At 40.9% G+C, this 16,394-nt stretch overlaps 1 protein-coding gene across 4 annotated transcripts in view; it reads left to right on the plus strand.

Moving 5' to 3' along the window:
- Positions 1-16,394, plus strand: part of usp6nl (USP6 N-terminal like) — a 140,746-nt gene that overhangs the window by 59,601 nt on the left and 64,751 nt on the right. For all 4 annotated transcript variants that reach the window (XM_033040135.1, XM_033040134.1, XM_033040133.1 and 1 more), the window contains exons 5-7: positions 6,575-6,657; positions 9,372-9,411; positions 10,597-10,677. In XM_033040135.1, the coding sequence (XP_032896026.1) occupies positions 6,575-6,657; positions 9,372-9,411; positions 10,597-10,677 (204 nt within the window). The remainder of the gene's footprint in view (positions 1-6,574; positions 6,658-9,371; positions 9,412-10,596; positions 10,678-16,394) is intronic.

Consider the following 16,394-nt stretch of genomic DNA (forward strand, 5'->3'; position numbering starts at 1 on the left):
AGACATGTTATTTGTCATATTCAACTAATTCTAAAAAGACAGAGTTGCTGTAGTTCAGTTTAAGTTTTTGTGTAATTTTCCAGCCTTGCACACCAAACCTGCCCTCTCTCCCTCCCCCGCCATCTCTGCTCAGCTTCAATATGTGTAAATGCAGCCATGCATTTGTCTTTTGTTCTAGGTTTGTTCTCTGGCCTAGGCTGGACCTGCAAGTTCAGGTTATTTATGGTTTCTTCTTGCATTTTCTTTTCTGTTTATAGTTTTTCTGGTTTGCGCCTTCATATTGAAAACGCCATGAAAGGGCATTGATACAATGGAATTATTTCTTTCTTTCTCCATTGATGGAGTCTGATATGGAGTACTTAGAGCATTTTTTGCTTATGAGTTTAAATTAAAGGAACCATGTAAGGATCCTTTTTATTGACTATAGTTCAGCTTTTAATACAATAGTCCCTGACATACTAGTCAACGAGTTGTCGGACTTAGACGACTTCCCCCCTCTCACCTGCACCTGGATAAAGGACTTCCTCACTAACCGCCCACAGACAGTCAAAATGGGCCCCCACTGCTCCTCCGCCATCACGCTCAGCACTGGTTCTCCACTGAGTCCACTCCGCCATGCTCTGTATACTTACGACTGCACTCCCATCCACTCCACAAACACCATTATTAAATTTGCGGATGACACCACGGTGGTCGGACTCCTATCAGGAGGAGACGAGGCAGCATACAGAGATGAGGTCCTGAAGCTGTCAGAGTGGTGTTGTGCGAACAACCTGGCACTTATTATCAGCAAAACAAAGGAAATGGTCATCGACTACAGAAGGCCCTGCCCTGTTCTACATCCACAGGGACTGTGTCGAGAGGGTTTCCACCTTCAGATTCCTGGGAACGCACATCGCGGAGGACCTCTCCTGGTCTGCCAACTCTTCAGCAGTGGTAAAAAAGACCCAGCAGCGATTGCACTTCCTGAGAGTGCTAAGGAAGAACAGTTTAGAGGAGAAGCTGCTGGTAACCTTCTACCGCTCCACCATCGAGAGTGTGCTGGCATATTGTATCACGGTGTGGAATGCCGGCTGCTCAGCAGCAGACAGGAGAGCCCTGCAGAGAGTGATCACCACTGCGCAGAAAATCATCGGCTGCCCTCTGCCTTCCCTGGAAGACAACTCCAGCTCTCGGTGCCTCTGTAGAGCCAGGGAAATAATCAAAGACCCCTCCCATCCTGGACAGTTCCTGTTCAACCTCCTGCCCTCTGGTAGGCGGTACAGGTGCATCAAAAGCCGGACAAACAGACTCAAGAACAGTTTCTTTCCCGGGGCCATTAGAACTCTAAGCTCCTCAAATATTCCCATGACATGAGAATGCTGTCATCCATTCTACTATACCACAGACCACTCAACTAATATTTCTTCTTTTTTTTAAAATTCTTTTAAAGTATTTATTAAATTTTAAGTGTAATATTCTCCCAGTGCAATGTTCTACCTAGGTGTGATAATTATAATTTATCTATTATTTTAAGCAGTTAAATAACGTGTTGGATGTGTTTTCGTCTTGTGTGGACTTGTTTTGGTTGCAAAGATCAGGAGTAGCTCTCCTAATTTTGTTGTATTTCTAAGTACAATGACAATAAAGGCATTATTATTATTATTATTATTATTACATCGTGTCTTGTTAAAATCAGCATTAACTTGGGGTGGTTGGAGGAGGGCTGCATTAGATTTTCAACATCCATGTTGTCATTTGGAAAGTGTACCAAAGGAACTGCCGATGCTGCTTTACACCGAAGATAGACACAAAACGCTGGAGTAACTCAGCAGGTCAGACAGCATCTCTGGAGAGAAGAAAGTAATAGGTGACGTTTTTTGCTCTTTGCTCCATAATTAGATGATAGGTTACCATAATGTCTATGGCAACTGATCCGCTGAAACCCAAACAGAACATTATTGAACAGGTTGCTGGTGAGTAAGTGCTGCTTGTTATCATGAACGACAAAACCTCCTGTCACATTACTGATTGAGAGTGGAATGTCGGGTGAGTCATTGACCAGATTGGATTTGTCCTAATCTTGAGAGCATGACATACTTGGGCAGTTTTCCAGGTTGTTAGATATATGTCATTGTTGCCGCCCTGCTGAAACGGCTTGTTGAGAGCTGTACTTTGCCCTGGCACCTCATCTCATCACTAGCCAGACCCTTTCAAAGTCTGCAGCTTTTGTTATATTCTTGATAGTGAATTGGATATAGAAACAAAGAACTGCAGATGCTGGTTTATACACAGAAAAAGAGACCCTTCAGACTGAGGGTCAGGGGCAAGGGAAATGAGAGACAACTCATTAACCCACAGCCAGCAATGGACCGTGGTGGGCTCCACCTTTTTCTTGAACATTGTTGCTTTTTGCATATCTACCAGTCATTTATTCTATGTAGCTTCCACATCTTTCGTTTCCCTTTCCCCTGACCAGCTGAGTTACTTCAGCTTTTTGTGCCCACCTTTGGTATAAACCAGTATCTGCAGTTCCTTCCTATGCACCCTTTTTGGTGAACCTGGCTATTGTAAACATTTACATGATGTGGGCTGCCAGCATTCAACATTAGGTTCCTCATGGAGACCTCCACCCCCACCTGTAACATCAATCAGCGTCAACCTCTGAATATAGGAACAGTTCAAAGCTTTGATATCATCTTTTTGGATGTGGGATTGCTTCGGGGTTTGTTCATTGCATTCTACTTTTGCTGTTCAGTAGACATGGGTTGCCCTAAGCAGTTGAGTGAAGCTTCGACTGCCTCTGCTATTCTTTTACATTCTACTGCATAAAGACCAGGATAGTGCTTTCCACCAGGAAGTTTCTGTCAAGGTTAAGTTGGTGAGATTAACTGTTTGATTTGTGATCTCATGTTAAAATATTGTTGTACTTGCTGGGAGAAACTAAACCTGATGAGTGTGATTTCACTTCAAAAGAATGTTGCAAATTACTGTGACCTCATTGATCCATAAAAGGCCATGAACAGCAGTCCTAAGTAGAACTAATTCAGGAAATATCTTTGTTTACAGTCTAAACAGACACAAATATAAAAGTCTCCTGCTAAACTGTGGTGGGGGGGGGGGGGTGAGAAAGTGGTGTGACGGTTGAGTTACTACTATCTTACAGCGCCAGAGACCGGTGTTTGATCCTAACTATGGGTGCTGTCTGTATGGAGTTTGTACGTTCTCCCTGTGGGTTTGCTTAGGGTGCTCCAGTTTCCTCCTACATTCCAAAGATGTTCAGATTTGTAGGTGTGTAGGAAGGAACGTAGATGCTGGTTTACACTCAAGATAGACACAAAATGCTGGAGTAACTCAGCAGTACAGGCAGCATTTCTGGAGGGAAGGAATGGGTTACTTTGATGTTTGTAGGTGAATTGGCCTCTAAATAGCCCCTGATGTGCAGGCGAAACTGGGATAACTGGGTTGGTTGGTGCAGACTCTGTAGGCTGAAGGACCTGTTTCCGTGCTTCATTTCTAAACTAAACTAAATTAAAAGGGTTTGATTTCTTTCTTTTCAAGGTAAGATTTGAAAAAGTATGTTTCATTTGCATCAATAACTGAGATAACTGAGAAAAGCGAGTTGAGAAATATAATATTAATTGCCCATCTTCACTTTGACAAAGCATTTGATTGGAGAATGAAGAGTTCTAAGTCTGAAAGTAATTCATTGCTAAATCTGAAGGTAGTTTTAGGTTATACTGGTAAAATGTCAGAACACCTTTCTCAAATCTGTTAGCAGACGAAATGGGTTTTTGCACCAAATGCTGATTTAATTTCAAAGTTTACTAAAATGATCTTATTCTGTAGGTTAATTAACTCGCCTGCTTTGTAGTATTTTGGACGTGCTTCCTGGTCATTGGTTTCTGTGACACTCGCACAGTCGCCATGATACCTGCCTACTCTCTTCATGGGGCTTTGCAGGTTCAACAGAAATACTCCTGGCTCTCCATTATAATCTATAGCATGCTGGGCTGGGAGGAAGCTGACTGAACAAAAACAAAGGCTCAAACTATTAGTCATTTTAAATTGGGCAGTCAGATATTAAATGCTGAGCAGTAAGACTGGGCAGAGCCAAGATCCCCCATCCATTTAGATAGATATAGTTTCTTGATTATTACAGGTGTCAGAGGTTATGGGGAGAAGGCAGGAGAATGGGGTTAGGAGGGAGAGATAGACCAGCCATGATTGAATGGCGGCATAGACTTGATGGGTCGAATGGCCTAGTTCTTCTCCTATCCCTTATGATCCTTATGATTAATCACTATCCTGTATGATGTGACTCATTTTGTGATATAATACTGAAGAAATGCACATCAACATTTATTTTTGTGCTGCTGCACTCCACAACATTTCTCATTAACTTTCTATTCCTTAATTTTGTTTTCATCGTGTACTTGTGGTGGGAACAAGTTTCAAAGCTTTTTTCAAGTTTTATCACAATTGGAGGAAGGAAAAGTTCATATCCCCTGGGTATTGCAGGTCTTAATTTGCAGCTTTATGCAACCATCACCTGAATCAAAATAGCACCATTGATAGACACAAAATGCTGGAGTATCTCAGCGGGACAGACGTCTCTGGAGAGAAATGGATGACGTTTCGGGGCAAGACCCTTCCCGATTGATCTTGTGTATTATGTCAATAAGGCTATTTGTATTATTCTGACGACAGGCTCTGATGAAGTGCTTTGAGAGGTTGATCATGGAGCAAATCAACTCCTACCTCGACAAAAACCTGGACCCACTGCAGTTCGCTTACCGCCACAACAGATCAACGGTGGATGCGATCTCGCTGGCCCTCCACTCCGCTCTGGACCACTTGGACAACAAAAACTCATATGTCAGGCTGTTATTCATCGATTACAGCTCGGCATTTAACACAATCATTCCCTCCAAGCTGGTTACCAAACTCGCAGAACTGGGTCTCTGAGCATCCCTCTGCAATTGGATCCTCGACTTCCTCATTCACAGACCACAGTCTGTTCGTATTGGTGGAAATGTGTCAGCCTCGATAACAATCAGCACGGGAGCACCTCAAGGCTGCGTGTTCAGCCCCCTGCTGTACTCACTCTATACTCATGACTGCGTAGCCAGTCACAGTGCGAACTCTATCATCAAGTTCGCTGACGACACCACTATTGTGGGGCGTATCACTGATGGGGATGAGTCAGAGTATAGAAGAGAGATCGAGCAATTGTTCATATGGTGCCAGCGCAATAACCTGGCCCTCAACACCAGCAAAACCAAGGAACTGATTGTGGACTTTGGAAGGAGTAGGAGGGGGACCCACAGCCCCATTTATATCAACGGGTCGATAGTTGAAAGGGTCAAGAGCTTCAAATTCCTGGGCGTGCACATCTCTGAAGATCTTCCCTGGTCCGAGAACACTAATGCAATTATCAAGAAAGCTCATCAGCGCCTCTACTTCCTGAGAAGATTACGGAGAGTCGGTTTGTCAAGGAAGACTCTCTCTAACTTCTACAGGTGCACAGTAGAGAGCATGCTGACCGGTTGCATCGTGGCTTGGTTCGGCAATTTGAGCGCCCTGGAGAGGAAAAGACTACAAAAAGTAGTAAACACTGCCCAGTCCATCATCGGTTCTGATCTTCCTTCCATCGAGGGGATTTATCGCAGTCGCTGCCTCAAAAAGGCTGGCAGTATCATCAAAGACCCACACCATCCTGGCCACACACTCATCTCCCTGCTACCTTCAGGTAGAAGGTATAGGAGCCTGAAGACTACAACAACCAGGTTCAGGAATAGCTACTTCCCCACAGCCATCAGGCTATTAAACCTGGCTCGGACAAAACTCTGATTATTAATAACCCATTTTCTGTTATTTGCACTTTATCAGTTTATTTATTCATGTGTGTATATATTTATATTATGGTATATGGACACTTATCTGTTTTGTAGTAAATGCCTACTATGTTCTGTGTGCTGAAGCAAAGCAAGAATTTAATTGTCCTATACAAGGACACATGACAATAAACTCACTTGAACTTGATGAAAAATAAAGTTTGACAGGGCATATTGATGCCAGGATTAACATAACAATTTCAATATGAAACGCAGCGCTAGAATAACTCAGCGGGTCAGGCAGCAACTCTGCTGGTCGTGGATAGGTGGCATTTCAGGTTGGGACCCTTCTTCGTGAGTTAAGATGAGAAAGGAAATTATTTCCCTGACAAGTGACCCATTGCTATCTATTCAAAATCTTTTCAAAGGATTGGACTGAGGCAGAAATAGTTGGAAAGAATTGATGAAATAATTAACAACGGGGGAAGAGTTAGGCTCTTTGGACGAGTCAAGTAAAAATAAAAATCTAGTACAGATGGAGATGGAGAGTCTGGGAATTATTCTTGCTTTGCATCAGTGTTCTTGTACAGCAATTGAACCCTTCACAAATGTTAGTGTCTGTGACTCATTAATCTGTAAGGAAGCCTGAAATCTGAAAAGACATTCACGCCTATGCCATACCCTTTCCCCTAACCACATTCCTTTGGAACTAAGTGCCTGATAACCTTATTGAAGACCATGTTTGTTGTTTATTTCAGGGACGGGAAGGTGCACAGATCGATCCATGGGAAGATGCAGACTTCCATATTTATAAAATCACTGATCGATTTGGTTTTCTACAGTAAGGCACAGCATTTCTTTTCAAAGCTCTGTTTTTCATTTGGTGATTAATGTGGAACGATTATTTTTGCACAGAGAAGTAGGTTGACAAAAAAAGATTTGATTCTTCAGGAACTTATTATGTAGTTCAGTAAATCATGTCAGAGAACACTGGTTTATTTAGAGCTGAGATCATCACTAATGCAATACAAATTATTAGTCAAATCATTGATCTATTCTAAAGGGAACACTGTGAAAAGCGCGGTGATTGCAATTCAGCAGATTTTCTATTGTGTTTAACTGTTTCATTTCATTTGTTTTCTGCGTTCAATGAATTTTAAAGGATAAACATATTTTAACTTAAAATTATAATTTCACGTTCCATCTGAAAACCAATGACATGAAAACAAAAATTGAAAAGACCCGAGACCTGAATTTGTTGACCTTGATTTTTAAGTATATTCTGACAGTTTTCTTCACATGATATCTATGCTGTAGCTAATTGATTTTGCTCTTCAGTTCCTGCAGTAATATTAAATTGATTTTATTAAGTAAATAGAAGTGTGAATTGTAAGGACCTTGGTCTGCTCTATATGTTCATTATCAAGATCCGCGAATTTTTACTGCATTGAAATTCATGGAATGTGATTAGATATGGTGGTAAATTAAGAACAGGCATTCCTTAACTTATGATTTATTAACACAATTATAGTAGAACATTTCATTACATCAGTATTCATAAATTGATACAGCATTAGTTTCAATATAAAAAAGACTATTTGTGCTCCAGAAAACAGACATCTCAGTTTAGGAAAAGATAAACATTTTAAAATATGTCAACACAAATATCTGGAATAATTAAACATTATTTTCATAACTATTAAATCTTAAATTAAGAAAACTCACCAAGTAAAATGAATGAGAATACAAGGAGTATTGCCATGTGGACACATCTTCTTGTCGGGGTGGGGGTCTCAAATACCTATTTTCAGTTTAGTTTTGAGCTACAGTGTGGAAGCAGCTCTTCAGCCCACCGAGTCCACGTCGACCAGCGATCCCCGTGCACTGGCATTATTCTACACACTCGGGGCAATTTGCAATCTTTTTTTTTAACAAAGCCAAATAACCTACAAACCTGCACATCTTTGGAGTGTGGGAGGAAACTGGATCACCCGGGGGGGAATCCTACACGGCCACGGGGCGAATGCACAAACTCCGCACAGGCAACACCCATAGTCAGGACCCAACCTTGGTCTCTGGCGCTGTAAGGCTGCAACTACTGCTGCACCATCGTTAAAAACAGATAAGATATTCTTTCATTGAAAGTCTTCAGAGCACTTTCTTGAAAATCAGAAAATGAATGGAAGGGAAGGCAGTTATTTGATGTGCATGGTGATGAAAAATTATTGGAGTTGAGATGCAGTCAGATCATTTGTGAACCTATTGAGTAATGGTGTAATATTGGTGATGGTTTATTATTGTCATATTTATTAATGTTGTGCGCCATCAACTCAAATCAGCTCATATAATACATGAGTACAATCAAGCCATACACGTACAACAGGTAGTACAAAGAGAAACATTCAGTGGTGTAGCGGTAGAGTTGCTGCCTTACAGCGCCACAAACCCGGGTTCGATCTTGACTATGGGTGCTGTCTCGGCGGAATGTGTACGTTCTCCCTGTGACCGCGTGGGTTTTCTCCGGGTGCTCCGGTTTCCTCCCACACTCCAAAGATGTACAGGTTTGTAGGTTAATTGGCTTAGGTAAAATTATAAATTGTCCCTAGTGTGTCGGATAGTGCTAGTGTATGGGGTGATCGCTGGTCCACGCGGACTCGGTGGGCCAAAGGGCTTGTTTCTGCACTGTATCTCTAAGCTAAATAAAATATAGTATTACAGCATTAGAGTGTTACAGTTACAAGAGGAAACAGTCCAAGGTCTGCAATGAGATAGTTTGGAGGATTGAGATTGCACCTTAGCTTATGGGAGGATGGTTCAGAAGTTTGTTAGCAGATAGGTGTTCCTGAATAATGCTTTTTGCATCTTCTGCCCGAGGGGAGAAGTGCGAATGACAAGTGTGGAAAAACTAGGCACACGGGGCCAATGGTCCATAGGTGCAGCTTACTTGTGTTGGTTCTGCATGTTGAGATAGAGGTGGTAGTGGTGAGAGCAGAGTAGTCAGCAATATTGGGATGATGGTGGTGCTGCTTAATTGGTGCTTGATGGAGCTTGCAGAGATGATGACAAGAGTTCTTCCCACGACTCTTCCTAGGAGACTGGAGAGGTAGTCGACGGATATTTGGGTCGTTCTCTGTTCATCTACTGCTAGGGCACTTTGAAGTAATCTTGAAGAATGCACAACAGTTAAAATGGCATGTGAGGAAGTATTATAAATTACATGATGGGTGGACCTTGGAATTAATGTTGTTATGCTGAAGAATCTCCAAACCGGTAGTCCAAAGAATCAATTGCAATAGAACAAAAATCCATGTAGAACATCTGTAAATCATTGAATCCCCGTGCTCCCCTTGTCCCCTTGTAAGAAAATAAAACGGTTTTGTATGGAATACGTGGTGCATTTGAGTGGGTCAAACCTTTACCTTTTTAATAATTGAGCATGACATAAAAGATCAGATTATTTTTGTGTTGGTGCAATTAAATTTTTTATATTTGATGTTGTTCATACTGGTGAAGTGTGTGCCGTGGACGTGATTGTTATTTTGTTTTGTATAACAGTGCGAAGGAGCTGCCAATGCCTGATGCTATAGAAGAAAGGGTAAGTGATAGCTATATTTCACCCCACCAATCGCAAGTAAATAGGGGAGTCAAGGCAATTTTGCTGTAGTTGAATTCTCCAAGTAGCAGATGTGAAGAATTATGAGCGCATTCAACAGTGGTTGCATATCATTTTAAGTCGTATTTCAATGTTCATTATTATTGCTGACAGAATAGTCAGGTGGTAAATTATATTTTGATGGCAGGCCCTTGTGATTCTGTCTATGTCCCATGTTAAGTAATGCGAGGAGTCAAGTTACTTTGCCATTAAATGTGGCAAATGGGAGTAGACATTACTTATTTAATTATGTCATTTTGTTTCACTGAAGTCTTCAAATTATTTTAAGGGGAATTCTTACAATGAGTACATTCCTTTTGCTATTAGAAGTTTCTTACCGTGGGACAGATTCGGCTGCATGTAGAAAATTAAGGTTATTAACTTAACAGACTTTTGCAATCTAAGTTTAAGTTACAGTTACTTATTAAGTTAAGTTACATTTTTTGCAAACCAGATGATATGTAACTTTCAAAGCGGAATAATTAAAACTATTTTAGAGAATGATCAATGGCTAGTTGTCACATGCACCAATGATTCGTTGATATGCATTGACCAGGAAGGTCCTAGTCTCTCTCTTGATCTCATTAAAAGTTTCATGTTGTTAATCATTCTCGATTTATAAAATGTAAAATATATTTTACACAGTTACACAGTTATGTTATGCTGCATTGGAGAGGGTGATACAAGGAAAGTTGGCCAAAACCAAATGGATGCTCATTGTCAAAAGGGTGTTTTTTAGAGAATTACTTTCAGGAAGAGCGGAATTTGAGATGTGAAACAGTTTTGGGAAAAATTCTAAAATGTGAGGTTTCAAAAACAGCTGCCAGTAGTGGGACACAGTGGGGAAGAAGGATGTTGCCAGGACCTGAGGGTCTGAGCTACAAGGAGAGGTTGGACAGACTAAGACTTTATTCCTTGGAGCGCAGGAGGTGAGGAGTGATCTTATTGATGTTTATAATGTTATGAGAGGAATAGAAATGATGAATGCACAGAGTCTTACCTAGAGTGGGGGAAATCAAGATCCAGAGAACAGAGGGAAAGATTTATATAACGTATAATTCGGAATAGTTTTTCTGAATCTTGACTACATTTATTGCATAATAATGAATTGTTCACTTATTTTTACAGCTAAAACAAATTGAGATAGAAAGAACAGGAAAATGGTTAAAAATGTTGAAAAGCTGGGACAAATACAAGAATAGTGAAAAGGTAAGTGTGCCATAAGATAGCAAAAGTATAATGTGGGAAAATGTGAATTTGTTCAGGTTGGAAGGAAGAATACTTAATTTAAAATTTTAATTTAAACAGATTATTCCTTCAATGTAGAAAGCTGTAGCACAAAAGGGTTTGGGGTCCTCATACTGCATATGCTAAAAGCTAGCTTCTCATACAAAAGGTAGACACAAAATGCTGGAGTAACTCAGCGGGACAGGCAGCATCTCTGGAGAGAAGGAATGGGTGACGTTTCGGGTTGAGACCCTTCTCCAGAGATGTTGCCTGGCCTGCTGCGCTACTCCAACATTTTGTGTCTATCTTCAACCAGCTCATACATTACACACGATGACATGGGTTATCATGCAACCTCACAGTTTGAATCCTTGTTGATGTCTAATTTAAACCAGCATCTGCAGTTCCTTCAGACACGTCTTATACAAAAGACTAGCTTAAAAATGCAGCTGTTACTTGGGAAGAGGAATTAATGCTGTATTTGATTTCGTGGGTAGGAATATGAAAGTGGTGAAGTCTTATTGAAAGTATTAAGGAATTAGTAAGATCACATCTAGTGTACTGTAGGTAGACACAAATGCTGGAGAAACTCAGCGGGTGAGACAGCATCTATGGAGCGAAGGGAATAGGCAACGTTTTGGGCCGAAACCCTTCTTCAGACTGATGTGGACTGGAATGTAGTACAATTCTAGTGTACTGTACATAGTTTTGATCTCCTTGGAGCTAGCCACAGAGCTTTGCAGTGTGGAAACAGGCTCTTTGACCCACCTTGTCTCTGGTGACCAAGTTGGCATTCTGGAAGAGCCCCATTTGGGCCATTGTTCATTAAACCCTTCCTATCCAATACCTGCCCTTGTTTAAAGAAAGAGCTATTTATTCCAACAATGGCAGAATATATATTTGCAGCTTGACTACAAAAGTAGTGCAGTGACCTTGATCAAATGATAAAAGTTGCAGCATTTGCTGTCTACTTGCCAATATGCTGCTGTACATTAATCTGTCCTGCTATACTGCCTTCGTCCGAGGGAAGGTATCGCACAGAAGGATCAGCTCATACACTACACACGATGACATGGGTTATCATGCAACCTCACAGTTTGAATGCTTTTTCATGTCTAATCATGACATTCTGGCATTGATCTGAAGCACAAACAATTTTAGTTTCGAGGTACAGTGCAGAAACACGCCCTTCGGCCCACCGTGTCTGCGCAGACCAGCAATCCCCGCACACTAACACTATCCTAAGGGACACGAGGGACAATTTACAGTTGTACTAAGCTAATTAAGCTACAAACCTGTATGTCTTTGGAGTATGGGAGGAAACTGGGTCACCGGGGGAATACCCACCCGGTCACGGGGAGAACATACAAACTCCGTACAGACAGCAGTCAGGATCGAATCCGGTGCTGTAAGGCAGCAACTCTATCGCTGCCCCACTGTGTCGACCTAAGAATCTTATGCTGTTGTAAATATGTTAGTGAAGAATGGGGTTGAGGTTAAATTAAATAAGTGGTCTTGAATAATTTTGCATTGTGTTGTTGAAGATTTCCAGCATATTGCTTTACGAGAAAGATTTATGTTGAGGAAGAAGAAGCACTCCATAACAGCATAAAAAAGTACAATGTTTTTACCAATTCCCTTTGCTGTGATTAATATTTGCACTGGGCATTAGTTTGTTCTGTGGTTTGATTTCCATGCTCTATGATCTGAGCTCAAAGGCAAATTTATTCTGGTCGATGATTGTTTTTCTTCACAATGAGAATTCTGCAGAAGTTAATGGCGCAATACTCTTCTGCAAATATTTTCCTTACTTAATTCGTAATAGTCATGGAAATTGATTTTTATCCAACCTGGAGAGCAGCAACTTTGCTACCTGTAGGATTGGCTGAGGTGATGTAAGCCAGCACGACTGGATTTTGTTTACCCATGAATAACAATGTACTTTTCTAAAGGTAAACCCCTTTGGATATAATTATTTCCACATAAATGATTCCAATTAAAGATTTAGCCCATTTATCCCTCATTAGTCGGCTCCAATTGGTAAATTATCAGTTTAACAAGCTAGAGGCGTGGATAAAACAGAACAGTGGATTCTTCTTAATTATCAGAAATTAATGTCACATTTATAGTTAAGCTTGTTCAAAATTGCTTGACTCAAGCAGTCATTGCTCGGCAGTTCACTTGCATTTTATTGAGTTTAACCCTCCTTTGTTTTTTATTCTTAAATTTATCCCCCTTCACACCTTTCATATATGAATGTTGCAATTCTGAAAATCCTTCCAATGCAAAAGATTGCTTATGCCTTGTTCGACTGTCTAATGATTTGTGGGCCAGCTTACTTGGCATAATTGGTGTGGCATATGTTTCTCCTTGCCCAAGTCAAACGTAGTTTGCTTGTGTACAGAGATGTGATATTTGGCAGTGTTGAGACCTTTAGAGGGAAGAGCTGATCTTGCAGAGCCAGCTTGCACTTGCGGTTTGACTGTTGGAACTCGTGTGTTTTGGTTGTAATCCTTTGAAACAAGTGTAATATGAGGGTTAGGATTACCAATGCTAACCGATGGTGAACAATTTTTATTCTCTCTTTTGCACCCTGGATTAAATTCTATTGTAGATGGAAGAACGGCCCCCATCCTCTATTCTGTATTCAGTCTATAAATGTTTTGTGTGATTTAATCTCGGCAGTTTCATTTCAATTCCAAGAAATTGCAAAACAGATTTTTCCTCAACACTAATCTTGGAAACATTACTTAAATATATATGCTTAAGCACATGAAGTAGTGAAATAAACTAAGTAAGGTGGCATCCCAGTGGGTTTCAATGAGACATGGTGAAGCTTTGTGATCAGAAGTAGTACTCTTTCCTGGCAAAATAATTTTGATGTAGATTTATTATTGTCCTGTACAGGTACAGTGAAAAGCTTAGGTTTGCATGCTATCCAACCAAATCAGATAATACTATACTTAAATATAATTGAGCCAAACACAGGTAGAAGAGGTAGAGTGAAGGGAGAGATCCAGGGAGCAGAATGTAGCTCTCTGCATTACAGCACAATAGAATTACATTTGAAAATTACTTTCATAATAGTTTATTAAAATCAATGATTGAATTGCTGCAACAATGATGGATAATAAGTTGACCGTAGTCCACAGACAACTCTGGATATTCACTAGATTAGAGCTTAATGAAACCTGGCAAATTTAGTGAGGTTCAGTCTCCATATATTGTACACGAGTGCAAATGTTATAGCCAAATTGAAATTGATAGGACCTAATTTGTTTAAATAATCCAGTTTGCCACATGGTGGAGTTGAGAACATTGCATCATATAATAGATCCCTTAATTATACATTAACTGAATGGATCTGTCACTGTTCTGATGGATGAAGTCTCACTAGCCATTGGCAATCGGAGCGAAGAACTACAGCTTATGAAGTGGGGACTGGTAGAGGAGAAGGCGAGGACAAAGGTGAGACCAGAATTGTGGGAAATGTAGCATGCACTTGAGAGTGATAACTGTAATGAACAGGAAGCCAGAGTGTGGATCAATATTGTTTCTGTGCTGTATCACTCTGTGACATTTCTGTGGACTGAGATTGTTCATATCCACTATATAAAGCTGTTTCAGGCTGCAAAGTTGAGTTTTTAAGTTTTAGGGATGCAGCATGGAAACAGGTCCTTCAGCCCACCAAGTTTGTACCGACCAGCGATCCCCGCACATTAATACAAGCCTACACACACTCGGGGCAATTTACACTTATATCAAGTATACAAACCCAAGCCAATTAACCTACAAACCTGCACATCTTTGGAGTGTGGGAGGAAACCGAAGATCTCGGAGAAAATCCACACGGTCAATAGACAATAGGAGCAGGAGTAGGCCATTCGGCCCCTCGAGCCAGCACCACCATTCACTGTGATCATCCACAAACAGTACCCCTTTCCAGCCTTTTCCCCATATCCCTTCACTCTGCTAACTTTAAGAGCTCCATCTAACTCTCTCTTGAAAGCATCCAGAGAATTGGCCTCCGCTGCCTTCTGAGGCAGAGAATTCCACAGATTCACAATTCTCTGGGTGAAAAAGTTTTTCCTCTTCTCCGTTCTAAATAGCCTACCCATTATTCACGGGAAGAACGTGCAAACTCTGTACAGACAGCACCTGTCGTCAGGATCGAAGCCGGGTCTCTAGCGCTGTAAGGCAGCAACTCTACTGCTGCGTCACCATTCTGCCCCTTTAAACACCTCACTAAGCACTGGCTTTCCAAGGCCTTGCTGACCAGGCCAGTGCTGGCCCTAATGGCAAAGGTGCCACTTGCAGAGAAAGAATGGCATGTTTTGGTGACTCCGATGAAAGTCCAAGCCAATTGATTTTGATCAATATACCTAGGCAATTTAATTTTGGAGATCTTTATTGGAATAATGTGCTGGTTCTCAATTCTGAATCTGAATTGAAAATTAACTGCTAAAAATTAAATTCTTCCAAACAATTCAGAGGGTTTTTACATTTTGCAATGCCAATGAACAGCAATTTTGAGCATCTATATCGGCTATGAAAGGGCAATTAGTTATGAAATATGTTTGAGCAGTTCTTGGATTCTTTTCATTTTGGAGTCAGACAGTGTGGAAACAGGCCCTTCAGCACAACTTGCCCACAACAACTAACATGTCCCAATCTATACTAGTCCCACCTGCCTGCGCTTGGCCCATATCCCTCCAAACCTTTCCTATCAATGTACCTGTCTAATTGTATCTTCAACGTTGCAATAGTCCCTGCCTCAACTACTTCCTCTGGCAGCTCGTTCCATACCCTCAGATTCTTAATAAATCTTTCCCCCTTCACCTTAAATCTGTATCCTTTGGTTCTCGTTTCCCCGACTCTGGGCAAGAAACTCTGTGTCTACACGATCCATTCCTCTAATGATTTTATAGTTTTCTTTCATTTTTCATTGTTTTTGGCTCCTCTGCACAAAAGTTTAATGTGATGACTTAAAAAGAAATGTTTATGAATTGGTCTAAAATCTATGAGAAGTTTTTATTCATTTCAAGTATAATTTATAAAAAATCCTGGCATGTTTAAATTTGCTGACATCTGGTTGTTTTAATAGCCAAGTGTTCTCAGCGCGTGGTTGATTCTCCTAGAAACTGTCAGCTGCGTTAGCTGTGCTAGAATGCCACTGACCGATGCCATGTGCTAATCACTGCCAGATCACATTGGTAGTAAACACTGCAATATTGATACAGTCCTATGTTAATCTTTGACATTTCTAAAATATATATTTTTTTAAATGTACTTCTCCTAATTCAGTGCAAATCGAATTTATAGTTTTAAAGTCAGAGAGTCGTACACACATTCAGTCCAACTCATCCATGCCGACCAAGATACCCCATCTAGATCAGTCCCATTTGCCTGCGTTTGGCCCATATCCCTCTAAACCTTTCCTATCCACGTACCTGTCCAAGTTCAAATGTCTTTCAAATTTTGTTATTGCACCCGGCTCAATTACTTCGTCTGGCAGCTCGTTCCAAAAATCCACCACCCTCTGAGTGAAAATATTGCCCCACAGGTTCACGTTAAATCTTGCTCCTCTCATCTTTAACGCATGTCCTCTTGTTTTTGATTCCCCCACTGGGTAAAAGACACTGTGCATTCACCCGATCTATTCCCCTCGTGATTTTATAGGCCGCAAATGGCAGTAATAA

This window comes from Amblyraja radiata, chromosome 21 (genome assembly GCF_010909765.2).
Source record: "Amblyraja radiata isolate CabotCenter1 chromosome 21, sAmbRad1.1.pri, whole genome shotgun sequence".
In the NCBI taxonomy this organism is placed as follows: Eukaryota; Metazoa; Chordata; class Chondrichthyes; order Rajiformes; family Rajidae; genus Amblyraja; species Amblyraja radiata.